At 40.1% G+C, this 15335-nt stretch overlaps 1 protein-coding gene across 2 annotated transcripts in view; it reads left to right on the forward strand.

Moving 5' to 3' along the window:
* Positions 1-10106, forward strand: part of MDAR6 (monodehydroascorbate reductase 6) — a 43472-nt gene extending 33366 nt beyond the window's left edge. For both annotated transcript variants that reach the window (XM_087668629.1, XM_087668630.1), the window contains exons 12-17: positions 1590-1661; positions 3515-3609; positions 9010-9098; positions 9199-9261; positions 9365-9405; positions 9505-10106. In XM_087668629.1, the coding sequence (XP_087524755.1) occupies positions 1590-1661; positions 3515-3609; positions 9010-9098; positions 9199-9261; positions 9365-9405; positions 9505-9639 (495 nt within the window). In that variant the 3' untranslated portion in view covers positions 9640-10106. The remainder of the gene's footprint in view (positions 1-1589; positions 1662-3514; positions 3610-9009; positions 9099-9198; positions 9262-9364; positions 9406-9504) is intronic.
* Positions 10107-15335: the final 5229 nt, after the last annotated feature.

Raw genomic sequence — 15335 nt, forward strand, 5'->3', positions numbered from 1 at the left:
TTCTTGTCATGCTTTGTAGGTAGAGTATATGTGGGTACACCTAAAGGCAAACCACCATCATACATCACAAGAGCATCAATTAAATTAGGGTGCCCGTCCTTATTGGAAGAGCATTTTGTCATGAAGTGTTCCAACTGTCCACAAGAGAAACAATGGCCCACATCTAGTTGGGATGCCTCCTGGTAGTATCCTGAAGCATGCAAAGGAGATCTCTATTTGCGGTATGCACATTTGGGGGAACCAAAACCTTCCTAATGGTAGCCATAGCATTTTCCAAAAGTGGCTAATGATGTTAGCATTAGTACATTTCATGGATATTATTGGCTGTATTTGGGCATCTGAGTGGGCAGCTGGGTTATGTCTGGCTTAGTTCATTTCAGGCCTCATTCCTTGGCCTATTCATAGATGCCTCCTCTGTGCTAGCCTACATTCATTGCACATGCGCATTCATTGGAGAGAGGGATACTGGACGTATTCTGGTAGTTGCTATAGCTCCTGTGGTTTGTACACATCTCATACTTGGTATGGTTTCAATGGCAATTTTGTTCATTCATTGAGTTCTGGTGTTTGTTTCTGTTGCTTTCACATTCGTATCCCTTTCTCACAACCAATACACTACTGGGCAGCCTTTGACCTCAGCCCAAATAGGACATTCTTTGTTTAGGAGCTTCTGGGAATTGGCCATAAGTCTCCATGGCACTATGTGAATTAAGCGGTGGTTAAAGAACAATGCAAGTGTGCTTAGGAGCAACGTGGTTTGTCCACTCATCTTCAACAGTACCTCATGGAAGCTGTGAGCTTCCTGCAAAGACTTCATCTACACCTTCTTGCTATATGATAGCCTGCAAACACTGCTTAATCCATAAGAGCAAGGAATACGAGCTGTGTAAGACAAGGTAGTACCTTTGTCATGAAAAGAGGCAGAGGATTTCAACACCTTCTTGGTGTCCATGTGTACCCAGAACATCCTCCTCTACAAAACCTTGCATGGTTCATAATTGTGATCCACATACTCCAGTACAGCAGACAAGCCATCCTCTTGTGCCTCTGCCTCTCACTGAGGTGGAGAAGAAATCTACTGTCTCTACCCTATTGCGCATGCATAATCACGTTCAGCGACCTGAGATTGCAAGTAAGGGACTTGCTTTCTCTCTCCACAGACAAAAAAAAAAAAAAAAAAACCCACCGCCAATCCCCCATCACACACACCACCCACCCACAACAACTAATACCCATGGGCCATCACGCACCCCCAAGAAAAGAAAAAAGGGCCCTTTCTTAGCTCTTTCTCTCTCTTCCCCTATTTTTTATAATAACTACTTGTTATCAAACATTTTACCTTGCCCAAAGTGCTATGCTAACTGTTTTGGTTCTTATGTCTGTACTATGTTTAGAATCTTTACAGCTATTTTTGTTCCTATGTCTCTACTGTCTATAGTATGTTTAGAATCTACTTGTACAGGGTTTAAGGGTTAGGAATTGGGGTTCAGAGTTAGTGTAAATTTACACAAAGTATTTCAGAGGGAATTTTGTCGGTCTCAGTATGTCTGATGGTTGTGGTGCTGTTGCTTTGGTCTATGGTATTGTAGGTGGATGGCCAATTCAAAACAAGTGCACCAAGTGTATGGGCAATTGGTGATGTTGCCGCATTTCCTTTGAAGGTCTGTTCATCATAGCTCATCTTTTTATCTACAGATTCAATTTTTCCTTTCATTTAGTTTAAGGGTATTACTGCCCTGTAGTTCATCATGGAGTGGAAGCTCTTGCATAGCACATGTTGAGCATGCTTTCTAGGTGAGAGGAGAAAAATGCTGGCTGCAAGTAAGACAAAGACCTCTATACTCATCAAAATGGGTGTTGAACAACAGTTTGCTTTGCAAGTTTCTGTTCTCCTAACTTTCCCATCGAGAGGTAGCTCTTCTCTTTGAACCTTCAATCTCCTGCAAAAAAGGGGTTTAAAAAAAGATTATGTTCATGAGCAGAAAAACACAGAAGCATAAGGTGTCTTGGCATGACTGTGGACACTCTCCTGGTGTTGGTTCCAAACCACCTCAAAACCATAGTTTTAGTGTAGGTGCTGACATGTTACAGGGCAGGAGTCCAGGCATTGAGACCTTTTTGTTTGATGAATGATTTTATTATTTTACTATTGATTTCATTTCAAAATACCGTTGACAGATAGCTTTCATGCAGAAGCTTTTCTGGCTTTGCTGTAGCTAGTAATGCGAGTAGGGAGTCTTGTAACATACTGCCTCTGTTCAGAACCAATGATGTAGACAGAGGTAACTTGGCAATCGTTGCATAACTGATAATTTCATCTTCTTCATCTTATGCAAGTAAGTTGATAGAATAAGTGGAAGGAAACATTTGCACAATAAGACAGCTCTAGGGTAGGAAGGACTCACCAGTCCTCACAAGAACATTATTCTTCAGGTCCCTTGGAAAACAGTAGGCAATGACTTTCCAAATTCTCAAATCATCTGAGACAACTTATAGGCCGAAGAGGAGATCCCCTGTCAATGTGACAGCTGTAAATGTGAGGGTCCCTTCAACCCTCACATTTAAAGATATCATCCAAACTCCTCTAGATAGTCAAGGAAGCTGACGAGATACCATCTCCAATGCAATTCTGAGTAGGAGTTGACAGCGTGTCTGGATCCTCCTCCCTAGTTTGGTGGTATATTCAAAAAAGGGAGGATTTTGACTTCAACAAGATTTGTGTATTCAAAAAAGGGAGGGATTTGACTTCAGTAACCTTAAGAATCTTATTCTGGCATAAGAGAATTGCAGACAAAGATTTCACTAATGAAACACAGATAAGGACCCAATTGTCTGCTATCAATCAATGAATATACCTAAAATCCACATAAGGACCCAATAAATAGAATTTAAACCTGAATCTATGAACAAATGGTCATTTAGTGTAAGAAATTAGTTTACGCATGATTTGAAAAAGCCTCTTCATTGATGCCTGCTCAATGAGAAAAAACTGGACAAATCCATTTTTTTGAGGTTGGCTACTAGTTGCGATGAGACCTTTACAATCAGATGCGGGTCAAATAAATTGTTCCTGGAAGGCATGCCTTTCTTTTCATTTTCCAGAGTGGTTGTATTTAGTGTGTTACATCTCAGTCAGGTTAGTTGTTAGACCTTGTAAACCTTGAACATGGTTCTTTTAGAGTTCAAGAAAGGTGTGGCAGTGGTGGAAGGTCAACACTTGAGTTTGTTGGACCAGTGAGATGAACCCAATTAGCCACAAGACATTATTCCATCTCTACAGGTTTGAGTACTTAAGGCTTTAGGAGATTACAAGCTTGTAACAATACAGCCCAGGCTTATCCACTTACTGTGGATTCTCAGTATTATCTGTAGGATGTGCTAATGTTTGTTTAGTTCTTTGATTCCTTTTTCATACAGGAAAAAAGTGTGTTGATAGGTACTATACAGAATGTATTGTTGGATCAAGATCCAGTTGTTATCTAACAATTGTCCTTTGCTGATTGTATAATTGAAGATTTATGATCGGATCACCAGGGTGGAGCATGTTGATCATGCTCGAAAATCTGCACAGCACTGTGTTGATTCATTACTTCAAGTCCGCTCTGATGTGTAAGTACTTCTAAATTGCAATCTAAGGTGGCATTACAACAAGCTGTTCACTTGTGTACATATAACAAGAAAATGAGATACCAAACATCACCGTTGCATTGTTGCTGCGAAGGAACATATTTCTCCTAAATTTAGTTTGAAGGCATTTAACTATCACCAGCAGTGAACTAATATGCCAATCTTGTTATTAATATGATGTGTGGTGATTCCATCTTTGATCCCCCTTCCTTTACCCTTGGGTTTAGAGTTTAGGGTTTAGGATACCAAACATCACCTGCGCATTGTGGAACATATTTCTTTTAAATTTAGTTTGAAGGCATATAACTATCACTAGTATTGAACTAGTATGCTAATCTTCTTATTAATACAAAGTGTGGTGACTCCATTCTGAAGCCGCATGTGGTGATTCCATTCTGAAGCCACAACCAACCCCCACCCCCCTTCCCTGCGAAAGTGAAAAAAAGAAAAAAAACCCCCAAAACCCAAAAAAGAAAAATAAAGAAAGAAAGGAAGAAGCAAACCCCTGAAAAACATGCGCGCACACATATTATGCTTTTTCATTTTTGAGCCCATTCATAAACTACTATTTGATCAGAGATCTGCATCACTAAAAGCATATTGTTATATAACCAATGTTTCATTGAACCACCTTACAACCCACAAAATTTGTAACCTACACATCCCGCGCGCGCCCCGCCCCCCCACCCCCCCCCCTCCCCCCCGTGCACACGTGCTACAAACCCTATCATAGCAAAGTCGTCATGAGAAAGGGTGTTCTTGGATAGTAGCATTGTGTTCGGTGAGATGACCAAGCCCGTAAAAAGCCCCAACTACTAGGAACATTCCTGTCACGTTCCCAACAATGTTCCTTGCATGGAATGTTCTGACTTGGAGGAATGTTATTGGGAATGCCATGCTCCATCTATGTGCCCCCACTTGTGACCAATTTGGTGCTATTTTCTCCATCTACTGCTTGAGGCATGAGCTATCAGCCTTCCCACCAACTTGTTCATGAGCCGTCTTGTCATCATTTTCTTACAGCCCAAAGTCATAAACAGCTGTTGCTTCCCAGTGCCGATTTAGGTTAAACGGACCTAGGGGTTGGTCATAGATGCAGCTTGTGGTTTTGGCTTGCCATCTTCAACAATTGTTTTGATAGTTTGGCTTGATATTTCTATGATGTATCTACTATTGGCCATGTCACTTGGGCCTCAGCTCTTTCATAATATGACACATACTTCAGCCTTCAGACATTTATGGCTCATGAGTGTTCACTCTTTAGACCTTTTTAGCATGTAGTTATTTTCAACATTGACCTTTACAATGCATCTTTCATCTTTAAAAAATAACAACATGATGTATAGAATGGCTTGAATATTGGTGAAGTTGTTTATCTCAGAATTATGAAAACATTCCAAATTTACATGTTATTAAATGTCCCATTCCGTCTCCATTCCATGAATTGGGCTCCCCATTCCTATCATGTTTCTTGTTTCCATTCCCTATTCCACGTTGCTATACCTCTTTTACTTCTCTAGTCATAGGACTTTTACATGATTTATGTTTACTCAATTTCTTTGTTGTAATCATGTTGAGACATCGTCTTTAATTGTACCATGTTCAAGTCAAACAAGCTGTTCTAGTCTTTTATAGATGTTATAATAATCTTCTTCCTTGTCGTGTTCTTCTCTCTTTCTCTATCATATCAGGTTCACTTGAGGGCCTACATCACCTTGAGGCATTGGAGGAGTTAACCTAAGATATGCTATGGTTTGCATTGAACAGAGAATGTACGAACACGACTGAAATACAATAGCTCAGGAAAAATGCAAAAGCACAAAAATTAGGGAAGAAGTATAATATGATGAATGAACGAATGCTGAATATGAATAAGGAAGATGATACATATATGATGCTCAAGGAGTAGGGATGTCCAAGAACCATTGACTCTCATGGGAGTAGGCTTAGGGAGAGTGCCAAAGAGTGTTGTCCTCCTTGTGCAAATTCCATTCCAGCAATACCACCAAATCAGATGAAGATGCAACACGTTGGAGTTGCTGTAAAACAGGTCACCTAGCCTAGGAACTGGTTGCAACAACAGTAGGATAGGTCATTTGATGCTCGATGGTGATGTGGATGCTGTAAATCAGGTTGTGGCAGCTGAAACAGGGTGAGACACCCTCGAAAGAGCAGCACACTGGTAGCTGAGGTGGGTAATGATTGGTGACAACTGTGAATGCAAAGGATGGGCAAAGGGATTGAAGGGATGAAGAGTGGTGTGACCCCGAGTCCGTTTTATAGAACTATTGGAGCCACAAGAATGTTTGGAGTGTCACACAATTTTATAGAATGTCGTATAAAATGGTCAAAATGCCTTTATGGGGCTGCTCTAAGGAGCCAGAAAATGTCAGAAAAATAGAATAACGTAAAGGTAAGTTTTGATTGTTCAACAACTCCTCTTAGGCCCGGAAATGGGGACCAAGAAGAGTGTGAAAAGACGGCTCAGCTTTGACCCCAAAGATCCCATTCCAAGGAGACCAAGCATCAGGCTGAAGGTGTCACAATGGACTGCCCAAGGACTATTATGACATAGAGGCAATGAATATCTTCTGTTGAGTCATTGAATTGTATGAAACTTGGTTTTTCTTTTTTTCATTTTTTTTGGATTGATACATGCTCATTAATTCATACAAAAGTAAGACCTTATAAAACACAACCACACGTGGGTTTCTAAAACCAATCTTCCTCCTCGGATAGGGTGGTAATAACCTGATCAATCGATAATTACAAGTAAATAAAACACATAAACTGAATGCACACTTTACCACTTTAATCTTGGACAATGGACAGTCTGTTGGCCCTAAAAGTGGTGCTCCTTGTGGTATTTCTTTATCTTCAATTGCAAATGGATGAAGTACAATGGAGATTCTCAAATCTCTTCCTCTAATCCAAATGCCTCTTGCTGTCATAAATGACCAGTAAACCTTCAAACCAAATCATCCCTTGGTTTCCTCGGGGATTGGCGGCCTTCATCCTGCTCCTTGTTAGACAAATTTAGCCCCAAATTTTATATTGGCTGGTTGGCCTCTTGAATATTCTTGAAATTCTTCAATTTCAGCTATTGAAATTTAAGTCCTAGGCTCTTAATTTTTGAGCACCCATTCGAGGCAGCTGCCAAACGCTAATTTTTGGTATAAATTAGGGTTCACATAAGAGATTAACAAAAATCTCCATCTCTGATCACTCAAATGGTTGGATTTTGCTAAGAAAACTTGCAAGGTGGTTGGAAGATGAGATAAAGAGAGAAAATTCAGAGATTTATCACGAGAATATGATGAAATTGAAGGTATTGGCCCGGTTTTCCAGTCCCAAATGGATTCATCAATCGCAAAAGGAGCATTAGATGTTGTAATCTTTAGAAGTAAACACATCAGCCGCAATCTCCATCTTCTCCTGGTTAAGAATATGTAGTCGCCTTCACCAATGATAGGTCTTTGACCTAATAATGTCAAGACAAACGAGAAGAAAGTACAAGATTTTGGGTTGTTCTTGGGAGAAATAGGCCAAATATAGCTCGCAAGCCTAGATATGGCCTAGAAGAATGATTGCAACACTCTAAAGGACCTGTTCATCCAAAAATTCTCTCAATAGCTTCATAGTTAATCTCATTACTATAAGCCAATGGGATAATGAGGCTATTAGGGATTACATGACCAGTGTCCATGGTCTCTAGGAGTTAATGAAAATAATGGAAGGGTAAAGTGCAGATCCTAGAGAAAGAACATTCATTGTATCTATTGTGGTGCATCCCCTTGCCATTAGAATGCCTTGAGTTCAGGGGCAGAACTTCCAAGAACTTTGGGTGGTATGGCCATGATGTAGGCATTTGTTGAGCCCTGAGAGGACTTTGGTATCAAAATCCTTGTGCAAACAAGCCTTATCTAGCCAATAGAGGGTTTCTGTATGGGGAGAAGAGCACCCTTAGCCTTGCCTATACTGAATGGCCAATGACTTGTAGCACCTAGGGTTGACATATATCCATTGAGAATGCCAAGATTGCCCAACTCAAACATTACATACCCACTAAACGATGTTCCTGTCTATAGAGAAATCTTTCCTAGAGTGGATTTTCAAACTCAGAAAGGGGATTTCCACTCCGGAGCTAAAACCAGGAGCCTGTAGCAGCTGAAGTTCGTTCCATTCCAAGAGTCAAACTTGAGTGCATACATTCTTGGCTTATCACTTAGCAAGACCTTGGGAGCCTTGGGTAAATCTTTTTGGGAAGGAGCTGAGATGCATGTTGTCTTACAAGTGTTAGCTTTAGCCGATGTTACTAGAAGAACACAAAGGCTGGGGTAAGTATTATCAACTCTTCAGTACTTCAAGCATGGGGTAGCCCATCAATTGAGAATGTACATTTTAAACTGACAATGAATAATGGTTTTGAAGGTAAGACCTGTTGGAGTAAGGACTTGCTGGTTAGGATCAGAGGTGCACAATTCTCAGTTAATTTTGTGGTCATGCAAGGTATGGATTGCGACCTCTTGCTAGGATAACTGTAAATGAGAAACACAAGGCTGATAGAGGTTTTGGTTAATGGGTTGGTGTTCTTTGGAAGCCGCATGAATGCAGTCTGGGTAGAGATGGAAACTTTGGAAGAGGTCGAAAGTCCACTTAGATGCCATTTTTGCAATCCTCAAAGGTGATTCATCAATGCTCAGCTAGCCGTAGGCTACCAAACAAATACTAGCAGTGCAGGACAGGCATCCAAATCTGAATCAAACAAACATCTGGTCACACAAAGCGAACATGCTGCCAATGCTACATGTTAGGTGGCGTGCAATGCAGCTAGCACAGCAGCCTTACACAGTTTACATCAACATGTCAGGAGCACCATAGTAGGAAATGAGACTTGCATGCACACAAAAAAAGTACAGAGAAACTGGCATTAGTAAACTCAGAAAACCAATGCCACTAGGGAGAGAACTTCTTCAACTTGAATGTTTGATACCATGTTTTGAAGTGCAATGGTCAGCAGAGTAATGAAACAGACAATCCATATCAGCTGGAAACACAAACACGAGTACATGTAAACAGGAATCATTGAAGGCAGTTTTAGTGGTGTCTGCATCTCTAATTTTTGATCAGTTAATGTACTTGTAAGTTCCCTTCTCTGGGGGATGCATTTTCGCTGGTAATCTGTGGCAATGTAGTCTTCGTTTGTCTCTCTTTCTAGTCTTTCCTTGTGTCTCTTTCTTCCAGGAAAGAGCATCGAAGGACAATCTTTCAATACTCAAACTTGAAATCCCTTTTTTTCCTCTGGTGAAGATTCAATTGCTACTACAACTTCCAATTTTTTGTGTGCCTTCAGATAGTCATAATGTGCATGGCCTTGTGCAGGTATGATTACTTGCCATTTTTCTATTCTCGAGTCTTCGAATATCCTGGTAGTAGCAGAAAAGTTTGGTGGCAATTTTATGGAGATAATGGTATTTGAGACTCGCTCTGATATAGTTTATGTCTGCCTGCATTGCTAAACAAATTCCAGCCAGAACTGATGTATGTATGATATGGGGGTGTGGGTTGCAGTGGGCGAAGTTGTAGAGATTGGGGACTTCAATCCGAAATATGCAGCCTTCTGGATTGAGTCAGGTAGCATGCATTCCAATCATCTTTTTGTAGTGGAAATAGCAGACATTTCATCATTCATGGTATGTTTTCTTGGGCTCATTTTGTACATGTTCTGATATAACAGGAAAGCTGAAAGGAGTGTTCTTGGAAAGTGGAACTCCTGAGGTAAGGGCCTTTAAAGTCTAGTGATTGAACCCTTTCATAGTGGGTTGCTGTTACTCTCAGTTTCTTCTCAAATTGTGCAACATGATTCCCGGGTTTCAGGAGTTTGCATCTCTTCCTAAGTTGGCTAGACAGCAACCCAGGTTGGATCCAAAGGCTCTCAGGGGAGCTTCATCGGTAGAGCATGCTCTTACAGTAGCGCTGCAAGCAATTGGAGAGACTGTCAAGGCAACCTAATTCCTTCAGAGGGCCCTTTTGTGGAGACCCCCACTCAATTTTGTACAGTGTCATGCAGCAGTTCTTTCTCATTGGCATGACTGGCTGGAGGATCGTGAGCGATGCTGCGCTCACATCTCTCTACCTGTGTGTTATTGTAAGAGAAATAATGTTGTGCATGTGAGACATGAGGTTCATAATCCCGTGCAATCATAACCAAAATACAGGTGCGGAACATTCATGCAACAGCATGTTCAGTTCTGCTCAACTCATAGGCTGGAAAATATCAATGTTCATTGTCATTTTAGTTATGGATGAAAGCCACCTATTCAATAAGGCAGATTATGTAGATGCGACAGTCATGGTGGTGCAATACGTCGTCATTGCAGCTCCAGTGGGAAGTGTAATGCGTACAACATGCTCTTCAAGATACGGACTATTTGTGCATACATAATGATAATATGAAAGTAAAATGTTTATTGATACAATGCTAGGAACGAACTTACAGGCTTCTCTGCTCCGAATGGGTCTGGATTCGGCCTTAGGAGGAAGTTTTCCAAATCTAGCATATCCTCCTACCGCGGAGGCATGGCATTTCCGTCGTCCGAATGCTGACACGGTGTTGGAAAAGGATACGGGGAGGAGGAAGACAACCACCTCCAAGCATCTCCAAGCCCTCTTTAGCAATCCAACCACCTCTTAAGGCAAACGCATGGATATGGGGAGAAGGAAGACAATAAAGGAAGCAAGAAAATGGAGAGAATATCTTCCGCGAGATTCTCTCCTTTACTCTCTCACAAGCTATGATAGAGGAGGAGAATACACGGAAGTAAGGGACAGCATCAGGGAAGTAAGGGCTGCCAAAGCTGTCGACACAGAAAGGGGATCTCTGTTCAGTTTTACTTATTATATGTATGGAGTTTAATTTTTGGTAAGCACCCTCATCTACTAATCCCTTCTTGTCCACTTACAATGCTAGATTTTTATCGATTGCATCTAGGATTTTAAAATGCATACACGGGATTCTTCTATTTAGCTTACGGGATATTGTAATGCACATGCTCGTATAATTGCATGGGAGTTGCAAGTATTTTGGAACGAAACTCTAAAATACTGAGGATTGGTTATGGGATCGAATGCTAAGTGGAAATAAAATTTACGAAGACATTGGTGCTTTACATATCTTTTAAAATTGATAAAGTATTTTGAAAAATTGACCTTGGTTTGTGCTTTCTCAAATTTTAACTTTTAATTATTATTATTAGTAGTATGTATTATCTTGTGAGGCTTTTGAAAGTAATACTTTTAATAACTCTTGACTATTCTAGTAGTTGCGTTTGGTAGCCATTGAAATTCATTAACATTTTCTCTCTTTTGAATGAGTGAGTCTCTTAGCACCTAGTGTTGAAGGTAGCAGGTCCTAATGCATACCATATTTGTGGAATGTTAGGACTTGACTGGTATAGTTTGATGAAGGAGAATAGGTTGTGTCTAATGGTTAGGAAGCTCATTGTGGGAGATGAGGAATGTGATTTACCCTTCATATTGGATCAAAGATTAGATAGTATTAGTGAGTTTGTTGAAGATGGTGAGATATTTCAAAATGATCATGACTTAAGCATTGAAATGGAGGAATTACAAGTTGAAGGATGAAAAACTTATTTTTGAAAGTAAAGAACTCAAGATTTGGTACTTAAAATCAAAACCTAACATATAGTTGTTCCTAAGGGGATGGGTTTCCTTATGCGCATGGCATATGTTGTTGGTTTGGGAGATGCCTCTGATACTAGGTGGTCCAAGCTTCCTAGGTATATTCCACAATTGAGGATCGAATTTGCATGTAGGTTATAGTAAAAATAATATGTGAGCAATTTGCTTACATAGACTAATATATAAATTTAGAAGATAGCTTCTCTCCTTGCTTCATGTTGAAGATTCTCATTGGAGCTAGAGTGATCTCCATTTTTGAGGAATAGGAAATATGATCAATTTTGAGGAAAAGGGAATCGTGAACAAGATTAAACGAGGAGGTGGAAGGTTCTACTTTTGATATAAGTCCTAGTTGAAGCACATCTCTTTGTGAGTTGCCTTTTTTGGCTTGTTATTTGTAGGTTCTTTCCTTGGCACCAAGCACTAAGGTGGGTGAATGGAGTCATAGGTTAAAAAATATATGAGTGACTCAAGTAGTGAGGTCCAACATTAGGCAAGGTTCTTAGGTGGTGTTCTTCCTGTAACGTGCCTTGAACGTGTGTAGGGCTAGAAAAAAGGCTAGGGGAGTAGAGATGGAACTGACTGAATGGAGTCATGGGGAAAGAAATATATGAGTGACTAAAGTAGTGAGGTCCAACATTAGCAGGTCCAACATTAGCCAAGCTTCTTAGGTGGTGTCCTTCCTGTAACGTGCCTTGAACATGTGTAGGGCTAGAAAAAAGGCTAGGGGAGTAGAGATGGAACCAACTTACCACTACTAGTGGGTGTCTCTAGCTTGAGAATCCCTACGTGTGGCATAATAATTGTATGGGCATAACTTTCCTTTTTTTCTCTTGTATTTTAATTTATTTTTTGGGAGTGTTGTATAATATGACTACATTTGGCTTTTATCCTTGCTTTTATGGGATATGAGGCTCAAAGATCGATAACAACTACACCTTTTCTTTCCCACTTATTCACATGGGCATAAGTGTTCACAATAAGGAGGACCAATATGACAATGATTTGAATTTAAGAGCTTTTATGATGATTATGTTGAAGAATTAAGCTCACTAAAAATGGTTTTGATCACGATCTTTAAGGTTATTGAAGGAGAATTAAGTGTCTTGCCTTGAAGAAGTTTGGACTTGGAAAAAGTGAGCTATTAAGGGAATATTGGCTTGAAGGATATCCATGGATGGGTTTAGTTCATGCACTATTATAAGTACCTCTTTAGATTGCACAACGAAGTAGTGTTACATCAATTGGATCAATGAGAGATTGAAAGAAGTGAGTAAGATCTTGACCCCTCCTAGTTGTGAGTAGGCCTTAACATGATTGATAGGCCCTTTTATTCATTTTTCTAAGGGTATTTTGAAGATTTGTTTCCTATAAAATTTCCACTTTGTTTTTATTCTTGTAATCACTGGATCAAACTATAAGTGTAGCATGTAGTTAACTAAGTAAGGAAAAATATTTAATAAGCCTAATGATATTTTTCCTTTTCCTCATTGTCATCTTGAATACAATCTGTGTGTAGGTGACGCACTTCAATTCTAGAGACTATTTATATAGAGAAAGTAGGGTGGTTTATTTATTTGGAGAAGTCTTAAGATTTGAAATAAGCCATTGATAGAAATTTGGACTATATTGAAGCTTTGTGTATGCCTCTAAATTTGATGGCTTGACTATGGGAAATGTGATATGTGTTAACACACATTGACTAAAAAGTTGTTGAGGCTTGCAATAATTAGGCCTTTTTTGGGCTCAATCTTGGGCCCTCTAAGAAATGCCATGTCAATAACTCCTTAGAAATGCAGGGAAGATTGTGAGCCCCATCATTCTTACATCAAAGCCCTATAATATAATATATCATTTGGATACCTCTTAAATGAATATAATGTAAACTTTCAAGGTTAGGTAACTTTCTAATTTATATGCTCAAATTATGCTATGTATTCTAATCTAACTCAAATGATTGTGATTATGGTACTTTTGGTTTCACTTTTCTACATCTCTCGCTCCTCACATTCAAACCTTGTCATATTATATATCAATGGACAGCTTCTTAAAAAATAGATTTTGAATATCTAGACTCCAACAAGTTTGGACTTGATTTCTTAGAATTTTATTGTGGCTCCATTGATGAGGCTGCATGGAGAGAGAGAGAGAGAGAGAGAGAGAGAGAGAGAGAGAGAGAGAGAGAGAGAGAGAGAGAGAGAGAGAGAGAGAGAGAGAGAGAGAGAGAAGGGGGAGACTGTGTGTGTGTGGTTTCTCAATAGCTCTTTTATGAGTAACAACTTATTGCCTTGTCACTTAACACATAAAGAATGAGTGTGTACGTGTATAAATCCGGTTGGTTAGCTAGATGGCCGGTCAACTATATTGGCCTTTACCCCAATAACCTTCCACTTAAAGGCCAATGTGCCTTTAAGGAAGACATGATAAGAAAAGAATATGTGAGGGACCTCCACCTAATGCCCATCAAAATCTTGATAATGTGCAATACTCTTGGAGGGTAGCCCCTTAGAAAGTCTATTGGGTTCTCATTTATATGCACTTTGACTAGCCCAATGTGCTTTTTCTCAAGCACCTAATGGATAAAGTATTATTTCACTTCTATGTGCTTGATCTTTGTATGAAACACATGATTCTTTACCAATATAATGCTACTTTGTCTATCACTATGCAATAATGGAATGCCTTCTTCAAGGCCCAAAATCTCCCAATATATAGTTTCTTTGCATGTCACTTGTGGTAAATGTCAAGAATCGCGTGGTGGAGGAGGTTGCTCAAGATGCTGCGTCGAACACCCACGGAATGCACAAAGAGAAGCTCACTCAAGAGACAAGAAGAGAGATGGAGGCCAAAACGTTTTCTTGCTGGTTTCTTCTTCTTCTTCCACACACTTTACAATGTACACAAAGTATACATAAGATACAACATAAAAGGAAAGTGGCCTACTAAGTCAAACAATGCATAACCGACTACACTAGTCGACTGGCGCTATAACTATGCCAGCTGTAAATAGGTGTAACAACCTGAATATAATAAGTAATGAGTCAGTGGCCATGTGAGAGTCATAATGACCACCGACGTGCTAAGTGTAGACGTGTGAACCCATCTAACCAGGCGGTCCATCATCAATGTCCGCATGTGTTGAGCTTGTCATCTCAACACTCCCCCTCAAGCTCAACTGCATCTCTGCAACTCCAAGTAAGCTTCGAAACTTTTGAAGCTTCTCTGTACCCAATGCCTTCGTGAAGATGTCAGCTATCTGATCCTGTGTGCTGACATACACCAAGTCAATCTCACCTGCTAGTACCTTCTCTCTCACAAAGTGGTAGTGTACCTCAATATGTTTTGTCCTGGCATGGAACACAGGGTTGCTAGCCAATTGTATACTGCTCATGTTGTCACAATAAATGACAACTGAACCTTCCACCTGCACATCCAAATCATCCAATAGCTTTTGCAGCCATACTACCTCACATGCTACAACAGCAGCATCTCTATACTCAGCCTCTGTACTCGACAAAGCAACTGTAGATTGCTTTTTGCTGCTCCATGCAACTGCTGCACTACCAAGAGAGAACATGTATCCACTGGTAGATCTTCTATCAGACATACTACCAGCCCAATCTGCATCTGTGTATCCAAACACCTGTACATCTGTACCTACCTCATAGAAATGTCCATAATGTAATGTGGACTTCACATATCTCAATATGCGTCTGACTGCATCCAAATGTGGCTTTCTAGGTACTTGCATAAACTGACTCACAAGACCAACAACGTAGCTCAAGTCTGGCCTTGTAATGGTCATGTAGATCAAACTCCCCACTATCCTCCTGAACATAGTAGGGTCTTCTATCTCATCCCCAACATCAGCACTCAGCTTTACATTCTGCTCCAACGGGACTGAAAGTGGTTTGCATGCAGTCATACCATACTTGGACAACATATCCAAGCCATACTGTCTTTGGGACAGCCATATACCATCATCACATCTGATCACCTCAATGCCA

The sequence above is a fragment of the Lygodium microphyllum genome, chromosome 26, assembly GCF_053477565.2.
Source record: "Lygodium microphyllum isolate KBCC chromosome 26, Lygodium_microphyllum_v1.1.10, whole genome shotgun sequence".
NCBI lineage: Eukaryota > Viridiplantae > Streptophyta > Polypodiopsida > Schizaeales > Lygodiaceae > Lygodium > Lygodium microphyllum.